At 42.2% G+C, this 17,566-nt stretch overlaps 1 protein-coding gene across 1 annotated transcript in view; it reads left to right on the forward strand.

Moving 5' to 3' along the window:
• Positions 1–17,566, forward strand: part of MRPL1 (mitochondrial ribosomal protein L1) — an 83,921-nt gene that overhangs the window by 21,282 nt on the left and 45,073 nt on the right. Inside the window, exons 3-4 of the mRNA XM_073597417.1 lie at positions 12,670–12,946; positions 14,930–15,013. Of these exons, the coding sequence (XP_073453518.1) occupies positions 12,670–12,946; positions 14,930–15,013 (361 nt within the window). The remainder of the gene's footprint in view (positions 1–12,669; positions 12,947–14,929; positions 15,014–17,566) is intronic.

A 17,566-nucleotide genomic window follows, 5' to 3' on the forward strand; every position in this document is an offset into this window, starting at 1 on the left:
CTGCTCCAGCAGGAACACAACAGGGATTGTGTCACTGATGCATGAACTGTCACTGCTCATCATCCTTGTGGCCTCCTCCAATGGTGACAATACAATGCATGCATCCTTAATGATCAGCCATTGGCGTAGGGAAAAAAAGCCGAGGCGGCCTGAGCCTGTCGTCGTGCCGTACTGACACAAGTACTCGTTGACGGCCCTCTGCTGCATGTATAGCCACTGCAGCATTCCCAAAGTTGAGTTCCACCTGGTGGGCATGTCACAAATCAGGCAGTTTACGGGCAGGTGGAATTCCCACTGAATTTCAGCCAACCGAGCACTGGTTGTCTATGACCGCCTGAAATGACTACAGACTCTTCTGGCCTGCTTTAGTACATCTTGCAACCCTGGGTACGTACTTAGGAAACACTGCACCACCAAATTGAGGACATGTGCCAGGCACTAGACCGATTAATATCTCAAGGGGTGATCAAACAGATACCCACAAAAGAGCAAGGTCTGGGGTTTTATTCAAATCTTTTCATGGTACCAAAACCAAGTGGAGACATCGGACCCATTCTAGATCTAAGAAAGCTAAATCAATTCCTGAAGATCCACTCCTTTCGCATGGAGACAATCAGGTCGGTAGTTTCTATCCTTCTAGGAAGAGAACTTCTGGCATCAATCGACATCAGGGATGCATATCTGCATGTCCCTATATTTCCTGCTCATCAATAGTTTCTTTGGTTCGAGTTAGAACAGCAGCATTTCCAATTTGTAGCCCTGCCCTTTGGGCTAGCCACAGCACCTCGGGTGTTCACCAAAGTGCTGGCCCCACCACTAGCCAGGCACAGGGCATAACAGTCGTAGCATGCCCAGACGATCTTTTACTTATAGATCCATCAGTGACTCGTTTGGAGCAAAGAGTTAGCACTACAACCAACTATCTGAAAAGTTTGGGTTGGATTCTCAACCTAGAGAAATCTTCCTAAATTCCGCTAAAAAGGCTGGAGTACTTGGGTCTGATCAAAGACACAGCCCAGGAAAGGGTGTTCTTGCCTCAAGCAAAAATCATCTCCATTGGAGAGCTGGTGCGGAGGGTCAGGTCAAATGGCAATCCCTCTATTGGCCTCTGCATGAGGTTGCTAGGAACCATGGTAGCTTCATTCAAAGCAGTTCCCTATGCCCAGTTCTATTCAAGACTGTTGCAAAACAGTATCCTGTCTGCTTGGAACAAAACAATTCAAGCTTTAGACTTGCCAATGCAGCTGTCTCCAAGAGTGGCCCAAAGCCTCACTTGGTGGTCATTAACCCAGAATCTGCTGAAAGGAAAATCCTTCAGACCAGTCATCTGGAAAGTGGTAACGATGGATGCCAGCTTTTCAGGTTGGGGAGCAGTACCAGAAAAAACAACTGTCCAAGAACAGTGGTCAAGAACTGAAAGAATCTTGCCCATCAATATCCTAGAGATTCGGGCAGTACGTCTGGCTCTAAAGGCCTGGACTTTCAGGTTACGGGATTGTCCTGTCAGGATTCAATCCGACAATGCCACAGCTGTGGCCTATATCAATCACCAAGGGGGCACCACAAGTCTCTTAGCACAGAGAGAGGTGAACCATATTCTAACTTGGGCAGAAAGGAATGTTCCATGCCTTTCTGCAAATCTTCATTCCGGGAGTAGAGAATTTGCTGGCGACTTAAGTAGTCCGCCTGCCGTTATTCCCAGGGGAATGGTCTTTTCACCCCGACATATTTCGGGCTGTTTGACAAAGATGGGGGACTCCAGATGTGGATCTTCTAGCATCCAGGTTCAACACGAAGTTGGTCAACTTTGTGGCCAGAACAAGGGATCCATTCGCATGCGGAACAGATGCGTTAGTGACCCCATGGGATCACTGAAAAATCTATGCATTCCCCCCTATTCATTTGCTACCTCGACTTCTTTGCAGGATCAAGCTGGAAAGAAAACCGATAATTCTGGTGGCACTAGCATGGCCCAGAAGGTCATGGTATGCAGAAATCGTAAAGATGGCAGTGGAGGGCCCATGGTCTCTTTCACTACGGCCAGATCTGCTCTCTCAGGGACTGTTATTCCATCCTTCCTTACAGTCTCTAAATTTAATGGTTTGGCTATTGAAACCCACATTCTAAAGAAACGTGGGCTTTCCGGGTCAGTTATCTCTACCCAGATTAATGCTAGGAAGCCAGCTTCCAGAACTTTATATTAGAGTCTGGAGGGCTTATGTTTCCTGGTGTGAATCCAAGGTTTGGCACCCTCGGAGATATGTCATAGGCAGAATTCTTGCCTTTCTACCATTAGGGGTAGAAATTAAATTGGCCTTGAGTACTTTTAAAGGCCAAGTCTCAGCTTTATCTGTCTTGTTTCAAAGACCACTTGCTACACATTCTTTAGTCCGGGGTTTTATGCAATGGGTAACACGGCTTTATCCGCCCATCAAACCTCCCTTGAACCCTTTGGAATTAAACTTTGTTTTACAAAAACAGCCATTTGAACCAATACAACAGATTCCCCTAGTCCTTCTGACAAGTTGGTGTTTTTGGTTGCTGTATCCTCAGCAAGGAGGGTTTCATAATTGGCTGCTTTTTCTTGTAAAGAGCCATATTTGATTTTTCATGAGGACAGAGTGGTGTTATGCCCTCGTCCAGGCTTTTTGCCAAAAGTAATTTCAGGTTTTCACCTGAAGCAAGATATTGTCCTGCCATCGTTTTTTTCCAAATCCATGTTCCAGGGAAGAAAAGTCACTACATTGTCTTGATGTGGTGAGAGCAGTGAAAATCTATTTAACCACTTACGGCCCGCCCGCCGTCATTATACGGCGGCTGTTTGAACGAGAATATCGTTGTTATGGCAGCAGCTAGCTGCCATAACCCCAGTATCCTCGTTTTCAGCGGGCGGACCGCTACAAGATAAAAGTGGTCTCTGTGGCGGATTCACTGCAGAGACCACTTTTTTTTATTGCATTTAAGTCCAAATATGAGATCTGAGGTCTTTTTGACCCCATATCTCATATTTAAGATGTCCTGTCATGCTTTTTTCTAATTACAAGGGATGTTTACATTCCTTGTAATAGGAATAAAAGTGACATTTTTTTTTTTTTTTTAAAAACAGTGTTAAAAGGTAAAATAAATCATAAAAAAAAAAAATAATTTAAACTCGCCCCGTCCCGAGGAGCTAGCGTGCATAAGCGAACACAAACGTGAGTAGTGCCTGCATATGAAAACAGTGTTCAAACCACACATGTGAGGTATCGCTGCGATCGGTAGAGCGAGAGCAATAATTCTAGCCCTAGACCTCCTCTGTAACTTAAAACATGCAACCTGTAGAATTTTTTAAACGTCGCCTATGGAGATTTTTGAGGGTAAAAGTTTGTCGCCATTCCATGAGCGGGTGCAATTTTGAAGCGTGACATGTTGGGTATCAATTTACTTGGCGTAACATTATCTTTCACAATATAAAAAAAATTGGGCTAACTGTTGTCTTACTGTTGTCTTATTTTTTAATTAAAAAAAGTGTATTTTTTTCCAAAAAACGTGCGTTTGTAAGACCGCTGCGCAAATACGGTGTGACAGAAAGTATTGCAACGATCGCCATTTTATTCTCTAGGGTGTTAGAAAAAAAAATGTATAATATTTGGGGGTTCTAAGTAATTTTCTAGCAAAAAAAGCGTTTTTAACTTGTAAACACCACATCTAAAAAAAGAGGCCCGGTCTTAAAGTGGTTAACCACTTCAGCCCCGGAAGGATTTACCCCCTTCCTGACCAGAGCACTTTTTACAATTTGGCACTGCGTCGCTTTAACTGCTAATTGCGCGGTCATGCAATGCTGTACCCAAACGAAATTTGCGTCCTTTTCTTCCCACAAATAGAGCTTTCTTTTGATGGTATTTGATCACCTCTGCCGTTTTTACTCTTTGCGCTATAAACGGAAAAGACCTTTTTGAAAAAAAATGATATTTTCCACTTTTTTGTTATAAAAAAAATCCAATAAACTCAATTTTAGTCATACATTTAGGCCAAAATGTATTCAGCCACATGTCTTTGGTAAAAAAAATATCAATAAGCGTATATTTATTGGTTTGCGCAAAAGTTATAGTGTCTACAAACTACGGTACATTTTCTGGAATTTACACAGCTTTTAGTTTATGACTGCCTATGTCATTTCTTGAGGTGCTAAAATGGCAGGGCAGTACAAACCCCCCCCCCCCAAATGACCCATTTTGGAAAGTAGACACCCCAAGGAAATTGCTGAGAGGCATGTTGAGCCCATTGAATATTAATTTTTTTTTGTCCCAAGTGATTGAATAATGACAAAAAAAAAATTACAAAACGTTGTTACTAAATGATATATTGCTCACACAGGCCATGGGCAAATGTGGAATTGCACCCCAAAATACATTTAGCTGCTTCTCCTGAGTATGGGGATACCACTTGTGTGGGACTTTTTGGGAGCCTAGCCGCGTATGGGGCCCTGAAACCAAGCACCGCCTTCAGCATTTCTAAGGGCGTAAATTTTTGATTTCACTCCTCACTACCTATCACAGTTTTGAAGGCCATAAAATGTCAAGATGGCACAAACCCCCCCAAATGACCCCATTTTGGAAAGTAGACACCCCAAGCTATTTGCTGAGAGGCATGTTGAGTCCATGGAATATTTTATATTTTGACACAAGTTGCGGGAAAGTGACCAATTTTTTTTTTTGCACAAAGTTGTCACTAAATGATATATTGCTCACACAGGCCATGGGCATATGTGGAATTGCACCCCAGAATACATTCTGCTGATTCTCCTGAGTACGGGGATACCACATGTGTGGGAATTTTTGGGAGCCTAGCCGCGCACGGGGCCCCGAAAACAAAGCACCGCCTTCAGGATTTCTAAGGGCGTAAAGTTTTGATTTCACTCCTCACTACCTATCACAGTTTTGAAGGCCATAAAATGCCCAGATGCCACAAACCCCCCCCAAATGACCCCATTTTGGAAAGTAGACATCCCAAGCTATTTGCTGAGAGGCATGTTGAGTCCATGGAATATTTTATATTTTGACACAAGTTGCGGGAAAGTGACAATTTTTATTTATTTATTTTTTTGCACAAAGTTGTCACTAAATGATATATTGCTCAAACATGCCATAGGCATATGTGGAATTACACCCCAAAATACATTCTGCTGCTTCTCCTGAGTACGGGGATACCACATGGGTGGGACTTTTTGGTAGCCTAGCTGCGTACGGGGCCCCGAAAACCAATCACCGCCTTCAGGATTTCTAAGGGCGTAAATTTTTGCGCGAGAGCAGGGGTGCTTTTTTTTTTTTTTTTTTTTTTTTTTTTTTGCTTTATCTTATTTTTAAACTGTTCCTTTCATTTTTATTTTTTTTTAATCATTTTTATTGTTATCTCAGGGAATGTAAATATCCCCTATGATAGCAATAGGTAGTGACAGGTACTCTTTTTTGAAAAAACTGGGGTTTATTAGACCCTAGATCTCTCCTCTGCCCTCAAAGCATCTGACCACACCAAGATCGGTGTGATAAAATGCTTTCCCAATTTCCCAATGGCGCTGTTTACATCCGGCGAAATCTAAGTCATGAAATGCTCGTAGCTTCCGGTTTCTTAGGCCATAGAGATGTTTGGAGCCACTCTGGTCTCTGATCATCTCTATGGTCAGCTGGCTAAATCACCGGCTGCATTCTCAGGTTCCCTGTTGGGACAGGAGAGCCAGAGAAAAACATGAAAGACGGTGGGGGGGGATTCCCTCCCACTGCTTGTAAAAGCAGTCTAGAGGCTAATTAGCAGCTGGGATTGCTTTTACATGAAAGCCAACCGCTGGCTGAAAAGAATGATACCAAGATGATACCTAAACCTGCAGGCATCATTCTGGTATAACCACTCAAAATCCAGCAACATACCAGTACGTTGCTGGTCCTTGTTGGGCATATATTGTAAACTTTTTTTTTCATGCAGCCTGAACGAAAAAAAGAGATTGATCGTAAAAAATAAAACAAATAAAACATTTAACGCAACCTGTGCCTAAAATATATATATGCCGAAGCATGGGGGCATCCTCCCACAAAAGGCAGGAGCAAATTGCTCCTCCACCCACTGCTGCCCCCATGCTTCAGCATATATGCTGAAGTATGTAACTGTGGTGGTGAAATCACCTCCGACAGCGCTGGAGTCACGGCTTTATATATTGTGGGAGCAAACGCTGTTGCTGTCAAGATGAATAGATACGCGCTGCAACTGAATGGCGTACCTGCTAAGCAAATGATGGTTAACAATAAAACAAAGTAACATCACAGTATAACAGTAAGACTTACCATACCTGCAAAGCAAATACAAAAAAAACATAGTAAAAAATCAAACATTTAACGCAACCTGTGCCTAAAATATATATATGCCGAAGCATGGGGGCATCCTCCCACAAAAGGCAGGAGCAAATCGCTCCTCCACCCACTGCTGCCCCTACGCTTCGGCATATATGCTGAAGTATGTAACTGTGGTGGTGAAATCACCTCCGACAGCGCTGGAGTCACGGCTTTATGTATCGTGGGAGCAAACGCTGTTGCTGTCAAGATAAATAAATCTGCTCTGCAGCTGAATGGCGTACCTGAAAACAAAAAAATGGTTACCAACAAAACACGGTAAACAGTAAAGTATAAAAAAATTGCATATCTGAAAAGCAAACATGGTAAAACATAATAACAATAAAACATTGCAGAATAGAATGCAGTAAAAAAGAGCAGAACAATAGAGAGAGAATAGAGAGAGAGAGAACAATAAAACGACAACTATTTTTGTTTTTTTTTATTTTATATTTTTTTTTTTTTTTACACTTTTTTTAGTAACTTTAACTTTTGTAACTGGTACCAGGTTTGGGTCTCTCAAAATGCGATGGCATCTTGGGAGACCCTGTGAAAGTGTGTACTAGTCTGTGCAATGCTGTACCCTACGCTAAAACTCAACTAGTGTATGGTAGCATTCAAAACATTCACCAATGCATAGACCAGGATTGTCAGGACAGGAGGGACAATAATACCGGGCGTCACGCCTAAATCCGCGCTTGCTACAGACACGACATCTTCTTTGGGGGGCTCGTTGGGTAGGGGTATTCGAGAGGACATAAGGAAAATGCCTCTCATGCAGCCGGCTTACTGCATTTGGTTGGGGAAGGTGAGGTGGAGCACCGTCTGGAAACAGAAGGGCTCTGACGATCTCTTCCTGGAATTTAAGGAAGGATCCAGTCCGTCATGAAGCTCTGTATAGCACAGAGCGTTCAGCAAAGCCAATTGAAATAAACACTTTCTTGTACCAGCGTCTGGCCTTATGGGCAACTAGGTACGGCGCCAACAACTGGTCGCTGAGGTCCACCCCTCCCATATTTTGGTTATATTCGTGGACACAGAGGGGTTTCTCCACAACACCAGTCACTGTAGTAATTTAGCCCGTCGTGTCTGCATGAAGGGAGGTAAGAATGAAAACATTCTTATTGTCCCTCCACTTCATAGCGAGCAATCTATTACACTGCAAGCAGGCTCTCTCCCCCAGCCTAAGACGGGAATCTACAAGCCGCTGGGGAAAGCCCAGGTGATTAGGTCGCACGGTGCCACATGCTCCAATCTGTTGATCAAAAAGGTGACTAAAAAGTGTCACGCTCGTGTAATAATTGTCCACGTACAAGTGGTACCCCTTTCCGAATAAGGGTGACACCAAGTCCCACACTATCTTGCCAGCGCTTCCTATGTAGTCAGGGCAGATTGTCGGCTCTACGTGACTATCTTTGCCCTCGTAAACCATAAAACTACATGTATAGCCTGTTGCCCTGTCACAGAGCTTATACATCTTGACCCCGTATCTGGCACGCTTGCTGGGAAGGTACTGTTTGAATGACAAGCGGCCAGAAAATTTAATCAGGGACTCATCAACGCAGACAACTTGATGGGGAGTAAACAAGTCTGCAAAACGTTGGTTGAAGTGGTTTACGAGGGGCCGAATTTTGTAGAGCCAATCGTATCCAGGGTCTCCACATAGACGACAGAGTTCATTGTCATTGAAGTGCATGAACCTCAAAATCTGCTCGTATCGTGCCCTGGCCATGGAAGCAGAGAACACGGGCATATGGTAAATTGGGTCAGTGGACCAATATGACCGCAACTCACTCTTTTTATTTATGCCCATTTTGAGGGAAAGGCCCAGAAAGATCTTAAATTCAAGGACCGTAGTTGGTCTCCAATCTCTGGCAAGGGAGGACTGGGGATTAGCGGCGATGTGTTGACCAGCGTATAAATTGCTTTGGTCCACAATAGATCTATAGAGATCTTTGGTGAAAAACAGCAAATAAAAATCCAGTGGCGTAAAATCAACTGTTTCCACCTGAATTCCGGGTTGGCCAGTGAATGGGGGAAGTACGGGTGCTGCAGAAGTGGTGGGTTCCCAATTCGGATTGGCGAATGCAGCAGGAAGGGCACTATAGGCACGATGGGCCTGTGTTCGTCTTCTTGGTGGCAGCGGGACACTACTAGTGCTTGCCACCTCGCCAGCTTGAACTGCACTTATGGGACTCGCCATGTCACCACGTGATACTGCAGTGCTGGATGTACGACCAGGGTGTACTAGGGCACTGGTGCTTGCCAGTTCACCAGAAGGAATAGCGGCGCTAGTACTTCTCTGCTCCATACGAGGGACCTGCGGTTCTTGCACTTCAAGGACAGAAGAAGAAGATTGGGGTCTGGTACGCCTGACCTTAGCAGGGACCACAACTCCGTCGTCAGAGCTATCTGTCATGGAGCTGCTGTCCTCTACAGGTTCGTATTCTGAGCCTGAATCTGACAGATGAGTGACTTCCTCTTCACTATCTGTCATGCTCAGAAACGTGTAGGCCTCTTCACTAGTGTACCTTCGATTTGCCATTTTGGGCTCTAAATTTAGGTTTACACTAGTGAGACTCACAGGCAAAAAAGCTCCTGACTGTTAGCAACTGATTCAAAACGCTACCAAAAAACTGTTAGCGATCGCAGGGTTTAGGCCTGACTCTGCGAACGCTGCAATTATGGGTGCTTAGTGTTTAGTAAGTGTCAGTGATCGATCGATACTGCACTTGGGTGGGCTGGGCCGAGGGGCAAAACGCAGGTGCTAGCAGGTATCTGGGCTGATCCTGCTTATGGGAACCCTAAACTGCTGGGGATGCTAGTATAGATCTGATCGGATCAGATATCGATCCGTTCAGATATTATAGCACTAAGGGAGGTGTATGCTGCGTGCGTGGGTGTTAGCGGTACTGGCGCTAACCTGACGCTGCCTGGGGCGACGCAGACCTTATCTGACCCTAAAAACGTAACTTATATCACCGCCGGGCAATTAGGGGGTTATACCTTTATAAGGTAATAAACGGCGGGTGCCCTAAAACTATACAAAACAAACTAACTAACCAGCGTCACCCATAACACTTATACGGTGATCGCTGGTGAAAGGGTTAACTAGGGGGCAAGTTTACTCCCCTATATATCCCCTCCTCCTTCCAGGAGCACATCAGTAAACTTCATTTGATTGGGTTTACCAGTGTCAACACCTGAAGGTGGCCTATAACCCAATAACCCCTTCCCGCCGACCGTACGCACATCTGCGTACTCGGCTTTAGGGGGTTATACCGGCATGATGCCCGCAGCTGCAGGCATCATCCCGGTACCGTTGTTTCGAGCGGGCGATCGGCTACCCGAATATAAAAACCAATGCGGCTAAAAGCCGCTCGGCTGTTATACCGGAGGAGTGGGAGGGGACATCCCCCCCCCTCCCGCCGCTCTTACCGGGCCTCCCGTGCGATCGGGAGGCCCGGTGTCCAATCGTCTGCCTCCGGCGGCTGTGGGCAGGCTGGAACGAAGCTGTGGGCTGCTTCGTTCCAGCCTTCTCAATGTAAACGCGGAAGCAACGTCATGACGTCACTTCCCGTTTACTCGGCTGCCAATGGCGCCGAATTTAAAAAAATACACAGTATACAGAATCGCTGTTTTCGGCGATCTGAATACTTTGAAGTACCTGTCACCACCTATTACTGTCACAAGGGATGTTTACATTCCTTGTGACAGCAATAAAGGTAAAAAAAAAACATTTTTTTTTTTAAGCACAATTTTTAAGTATAAAAATAAATAAAATAAATATATAAAAAAAAAAATTTTTTTTGTAAAGCGCCCCCGTCCCCGCGCAGCGAAGAAAGCGCATACGGAAGTCGCGCACACATATGTAAACGGTGTTCAAATAACACATGTGAGGTATCGCCGCGATCGTCAGAGCGAGAGCAATAATTCTAGACCTCCTCTGTAACTCTAACCTGGTAACCGTAAAAAAAAAATTAAAGCGTCGCCTATGGAAATTCATAGCTACCATAGTTTGTCGCCATTCCACGAGTGCGTGCAATTATAAAGCCTGACATGTTTGGTATCTATTTACTCGGCGTAACATCATCTTTCACATTATACAAAAAAATTGGGGTAACTTTACTGTTTGGATTTTTTAAAATTCGTGGAAGTGTCCTTTTTCCAAAAATTTGCGTTTAAAACACCGCTGCACAAATACCGTGTGATATAAAATATTGCAACAATCTCAATTTTATTCTCTAGATTCTCTGCTAAAAAAATATATATAATGTTTGGGGGTTCTAAGTAATTTTCTAGCAAAAAATATGGATTTTAACTTGTAAACACCAAATTTCAAAAATAGGCTTATTCATGAAAGGGTTAAGTAATTACTTAAGGCTCTATGTCCCATGATGTACTCCAAGAAAATGATTTTACAGGTAAGCTGTAATAAAAATCCTATTTTTGCTACAAAAGTTATCTGAATTCCGGTTGAAAACTGAGGACATACTGTGGGTGCAGGGTGTCCTGGGTCGGTCACCTAAGGCGGCATTACCCCAGTGCCCTACATTCACTGTGTAATAGTGCATATCTAGTGGTCCCCAATGATACATAAGTGTGATATGAAGACATCAGCACTGCTGCATGCATAACTAGGGACCACCCAGCCTGAAGTAAAAGCAGTGAGGAAGAGGACCCTGTGGCATCATGTAACCAGTCTGAAATTTTCTAGAAAAAGTAAGATTTGGGGGTCTTCAGGAGGAGGTTTGTAGCCCGGAGTCGGCCTTGAAATGATCCCAAAGAAGCATTTTAATGTAACAAAACATAACTTAGGCGATTACATGCAGTTTATAAATCCTTATTAGTTTTATTGTTTTTTTGCATAATGGCTTCACAAAATGTGATCCAAATTTGATGTAAGTCATAGTAAAAAGTAAATAGTATTTAATAACACAGCATTTTATATAGCCATGTCTGGTTTTCCATTATGCACGTCTGACAGAAGCTGGCCAGACCGGCATACACATGGGCCGAATATCAGCCGTTCCTTTTTATTTGGACCGGTCGTTGTCTTCCAACGTTCGGCCCATGTGTACGGGGCTTTATTTTCTGCTACGTCTCCAGAACAGAAAGTAAAGGAAAAAAATCTATTGACCCTTATCTATTCTATCCACACTATAAAAAGGTTTGGCTTTACATAAACTTTCAGTAGGCACCTGTGTGGGAGTTCTAGCTTAGAATAGATTTGTGGAATGTGGAGGGTAATTTTTATTTATTTTTTTCCTCTTCAGTAGAGTTAAAGTTGTTCTTTATCAGTATGACCAGAACACTTTGATTTTTATGTATCTGAAGTTAAAGTGGGGTTCCACCCACAAAAACAAAAATACCTGAAAAATTCTAAAAAACAAAAAAAATTTGGATTTTTCTTTTTTTTTTTACTTACCTCTAGATGCCTGTTGCTAGGTGGTCCCTCGTAGTCTGCCTCTTCCTTTGCCTGGGCTGGTGACATCACTTCCCCCTCGGCACAGGAAGGGCTCGGCTCTGCTCCCTCCCTCCTGTCAATCATCTGGGACCCATTACAGGTCCCAGGTGATTGAGCGGCCAATCACGGCGCGCGGCGCCGCTCGCGCATGCGCAGTGGGTGCCAGGCTGTGAAGCCACAGCCCAGCGCCCACACTTGAAATGCTGGCGCGGAGGGGGGGGGGAGCGTGGCTTCGATCCCCCGCATCGCTGGACCCAGGGACAGGTAAGTGTCCAATTAAAAGTCAGCAGCTGCAGTATTTGTAGCTGCTGACTTTAAATTTTTTTTTTTTTTAATGGACCCCCTGGGTGGAACTCCTCTTTAAGACATTATTCCCTTATCTATGTGGACAAGAGAGTAATCACTGGAAGTTAGTTTTATTTGTTTCTTCGTTCAACCCACAAGTGATGTTAGTGCGGCGACCTCCCGCGTCGTGCCTTTGTATTCTGACTGGGGGACCACCCACCTACCCACCCACCAGAACACACTGATCAGATGCTGGTCGGATGCTGGTTTTCTAGCATGCCCATTTGACAGAAGCCAGTCGTAAGACCGACTTTTGTAGAACAGACAGCTCTACACATGAGTCAACAGTCACGCGGTTCCTGCCAAACTGACCGTTTTCGGTCTGTGTGTTCCGAGCTTTACTCTTCACTAAGCTTTTTCAAAAATAAACACTGTGTGTTTATTGCATGCTTGACTTGCTAGACTTGTGTCCCTTAACAGAATTGGTTGTTGAATGGCTCCCATGAGTGCTTTGGCATCACATATTTCAGTGCTTTCAACTGTTTCCATTGTTTGCAGACCAGCCAAAAAGCTCAAAAAAGAGGAAAAACCAAAAGTAATGATAACAAAGGAGGAACTAGAAGAGAAAAGAAAAGACACAAGCCGCATAAAGCCTTATGGTTTTACAGCCTGGAAACCCGTTGATGATGTTTATGTTGCTCGATACTATCCCAAGCAAATTATCCAGCCAGAAATGGCAGTAGAGATGTTAAAAACCTTCCAGAGGTTAGATTTTACAAGCCCGGACCAAGCAGTGTATCTCCAACTCAAACTGGACATGAAGCTAGAAAAAAAGGTAATTACTGTGTGTTACTAACCTGGAATTAAACAGTGGCCCCCAATTGCTGCCTAGCACCTGAACAATATCCAGTTATAATGACTTTGGTTAAAAGGTTAGTACACACAAACCTATTTTAGAAGTAGATGGACATTGGTGGGTGGAATCATTTATTCTGTATACTGTATGTAATGTCCACACAAACATTTAGTGGCCTCTTCACTAGGTACTACTGTATCTAGTACCCATATAGGAGCGCATGCAGTCTTTCTTTTCTGCTGCCTTCTGCATCTTAGATCTTTCTGCAGCCATTAGGTGGCCACTGATGATGTAACTCCTGCATAATTGTGGATTACCACTGATCCAGCACCCAGATTTATTTTCAGCATCTTACATGTGCCCACAGAGGTGCTAAGAGTGTACTCTGCGTTTGCCCTAGGTGGTGTACACAAAAAAACAAAACTGCTCTTGGGCAGACAAGATATAGAAGGTCTCCTCTGCCAAAAATCTCTACAACCTAGTAATTCTTATTTATCATTTCAAAGTAACTGGCTTATTTTTTTTTTCGCTATGGCACTAAGCATTTACTTATTTGCGAGTGATAATGTTATTATCAATGTGTTTATCAAAACCCGTACCAGTTTATGGGTCTGTGCATAAACATACACAGTATGTGCATTTATACATTTACATGGCAATCCTACATACATATTTAGCATATATTCACATTTCATAATGATTTGGGTTTTTGGCACCTTAAAGTGACGTTAAACCCAAATCATTATAAACTGTCAATACATGCTATATTTCTTTGTGTTCATTCTCACTCATGCACTAGAGCAGGGATATGCAATTAGCGGACCTCCAGCTGTTGGAGAACTACAAGTCCCATGAGGCATAGCAAGACTCTGACAGGAAGAAGCATGAACACCAGAGGCAGAGGCACGATGGGACCTGTAGTTTTGCAACAGCTGGAGGTCCGCTAATTGCATATCCTATGGCCTACACCATGTTATAGAAAAATACATTAAACATTTGATTTGAAATATAGATTTGTTATAGGCTTTAAAACACTTTGTTGCCAATAATCATTTATTTTGATTCTTTATTCTGAAAGCCATATTTTTTTTTTTTTTTTTTTATGTCATGTGACTGACACAGCACCAATCAGCACTGTGCAAACAGATTCATAGTCCAGACACCCTCTGCTACTTATAGCATTCATCAACAGGGTACTAGAAACTCCTCCCTCAGATCTTTCCCTGAGACCAGGGAAAGACCTAGGAAATGTCATGTGACTGCTGAACAGCAATGATTAAATAATAGTGATGCACCAAAATTTCGACCACCGAAAATAGGGTTTTCAGTGTTGTGCCAATAAAATAAAGTGCCAATAATGGCTGCCGAAAACACCCGTGACTTAACCTTGCTTATGGTGTGTTTTTCATAGGTCACGTGACTCAAAAAAAGCATTAAAAACGCAACACAGGTGCATTTTTGATGCGTTCATGCTGCATTTTCAATGCATTTCAAAGGGGAGCTGCATTTTTGGTGCGATTTGCCAAATGTGCACCAAAAATGCTGCAAAAGGTGCAACAATGGCCAACAAATTCATATTCATTTAAATTCATAATTCAGTATTGATTAAAAAGTCAAATCTAATACATTTATTTATTTATTTATATATATATATATATATATATATATATATATATATATATATATATATATATATATAGTTTAAAAATGTCAATTTCGGCCAAGTGCATCCTGAATTTTCGCTTTCAGCACCAAAATTTTCATTTCGGTCCACCACTATTAAATAATAAATTTAGATACTTTTTTTATATTAAATTAAATAAGTGACATAATCTTCATACATAAATAGAAGGGCTAATGGCAATTAAACATTTTATGTTTAGTATTACTTTAAGGCTATCACATAACTTGATAAATTTCTATACTACGCATTATCTTGACATCTGCATTTGTTATATTTAGAGAAAAGTGGACCCTTTTGTTGGTTACGTTCTCTTCCCTTTCCCGTTTGTGAAGAAACTAAACAAAGTCTTAGTGTTTACAGAGGTAAGTGCAAAGAAGTAGAAAATTGCACAGTCCGGTTAGATGGAAATAAATAAAATATAAATATATAAATAAATAAAAGCAGCAGCTATTTTTATTAGGTTTCCTTTATCTTTTAGTGGTTCACTTGACGCAGGTAAATGTTTTCCAGTTTGAATTGAATTACTAAATAACATTCCATAAGTTACTAAAACTATATAATAATTAGAACGCACACACTGTGTTATCTTTATATGTAACACCTCAGTCTTCTGGATGTTTGTTGTGTATACCACTGTCATTACTACACCTTGCCTTTAGGGACGTTTTTGCATTAAAAATGTGGCAATTACACGCATAAAGAGGTTTCTCATGAGCTCTGTTTATTTTATTTCATGCACATGTTGCTATGTAGAAAAATCATTAACATTTATTTGATTCCTTCTATAAAACTGTGTGCATGAACACTGTATAAAGATTTTGATGTATATCTTTTTAGCTGGCCCTTTACATTTTACTTAATCAAAAGATAGTATATGGCGTTTGCAGGAAAAGGGGAGTTTCTTTCCCTCTCACCGGTTAAGAGGGGTCTTTATGCTCTCCTTTTGTGTTGTCAAGGAAAAATAACAACAAAGGTTGCTGTCACTGACCATCTTCAGAGATTAGAGGATTGTGAGGAACAGGTGACGCCCGTAATTTTGTTTTTGGGCCTGCATGAACTTTTTGCTCACAAGCTCATATTTAGTGCTTGTACCACTTTCTCCTTGGGTTGTAGGTGGTTCCAACCAAATGTGAGGTGCAAATCCCAGGAGTTAAGCTGGCCATACACCTATAGATTATCTGCAGATTTTCTATGGTTAGATGGAAAAAGTGGAAGATTCCTCCATCCACACAGTTTAGCGAACATGGAGAAATCTGTTGCACTTTTTCCATCTAACCATAGAAAATCTGCAGATAATCTATAGGTGTATGGCCAGCTTTAGAGCAATCCTTTGTGCAACTGCACATCTGTATATTGGTTGCACTGACTGATTGTTGCTGCAGCATTGATTATCTTATCTTCAACTGCCTCTGTGGTCATTGGCCTACTGGCCTATATTGCCTTTGCTTTGTACTATTTCCTTGCACTGTATGTCATTTTTGAAAACTCCAATAAATACCTTTGTAAAAGAAAATGTGACACCTTTGACTGATAATGGTGGTTTTCATATGCACCCAAAGGTTTATTTTATTTCGAAATAAAGCCATATTGGAAAGGTTTTGCACCTTCCCAATATCTAATTTTGTGTGAAAACAGCTTGCATGGTCAACCCTCCCAAATCTCCTAAATTAGCCAATGATTTCTTATATCATTATGGGTTTAGAGAAATCACTGAGAACTCACTGTTAGAATTCCTTGTGTGCTTCATCCCTGGCTATGCCCCTCCCAGCCCCCAAGGGTTGTCAAACCTGGGTGCAGTTAGAAACAGAGACTCTGTACCTGGTTATCTTGATATATCAGTTATTGGGTGATTCAACCCACCAGCATCCATCCTGAGCTATAACACTAGTTTTAGGTGGACAGATCCTTTATTATCACTTCTTACTCATAATACATAATTTTTGATAAAGAGAAGTTTTGCTGTGTTATAGGGAACTCATAAAATATGAAATATTAATTGTGCCCAAGCAGTACCCTGAAAAATGTAGGTTTGGTCTTGAATTCTTGAAGCATTGAATGAAGAATATCATCATGACAGTCAAACAACCAGCATTCCAGTACTGATCAGTCAGCAGTGGCAGCATTCATATTCAGGTGTACCTGTAGTACAGTCTTCTACCAGAAACATAGGGGTCAGAAATACTGCATTTTTTTCTGACTATTACTAGAAATGTAATCCCAAACTCACTCAATGTAGGCTTCCTTCTGCCTTTAACAAGCCTCAAGCGTTTTCCGTTAAAGCATCAGTACTACAAAGTCTTGCACAATCTCACTAATCAGATTTTGAATCTGGTGTTGAAACAGCAAAAAACAAAGTTACACAGGCTTGAGGAGGAAGATACACCAATAACAACATGTAAGGAGCTCTGTGACAGTGGATAAGGCACCATTAGCATGGGTATTTTGCCACGCTGTGAATTCTAGCAGGTATGAATAGCTGTGTCTGCCAACAGCCTGTCATTGCAGTGTATGAGCTTGGTGCCCACAGCTATTGGCATGCAGCTGTCAATCCCAGCAACAGGAATCAGCAGATTCATGTCGCTGGGATTTGCAGCATGGCAAAATGCCCGTGTGAATGACGCCTTAGCAAATTAAGGTAAGCAGAGTGGACTTTCCAATTTACAGCTGGAGAGCATTAGCAGATCACTGGTAACTACAATTTTTTTTCCTGCTGTGGCTTTTTAAAGGCCACAGTTTCTGTTTCTGTTAGTGAAAACAGATGAGCAGAATCTTCATCCTGATTTTTGCACTTGCACAGATTATTAGCATCTTTAGATGTTCCCCTTGTGCAATGATATCCCCCAATGCTGTTCCCAAAATTCACAAATACATGCTTTTTGTTTTGGCTCAGCCTTTGAAGTCTGTTAAAAAAGATT

Source organism: Aquarana catesbeiana, linkage group LG01, assembly GCF_042186555.1.
Source record: "Aquarana catesbeiana isolate 2022-GZ linkage group LG01, ASM4218655v1, whole genome shotgun sequence".
Taxonomy (NCBI): Eukaryota; Metazoa; Chordata; class Amphibia; order Anura; family Ranidae; genus Aquarana; species Aquarana catesbeiana.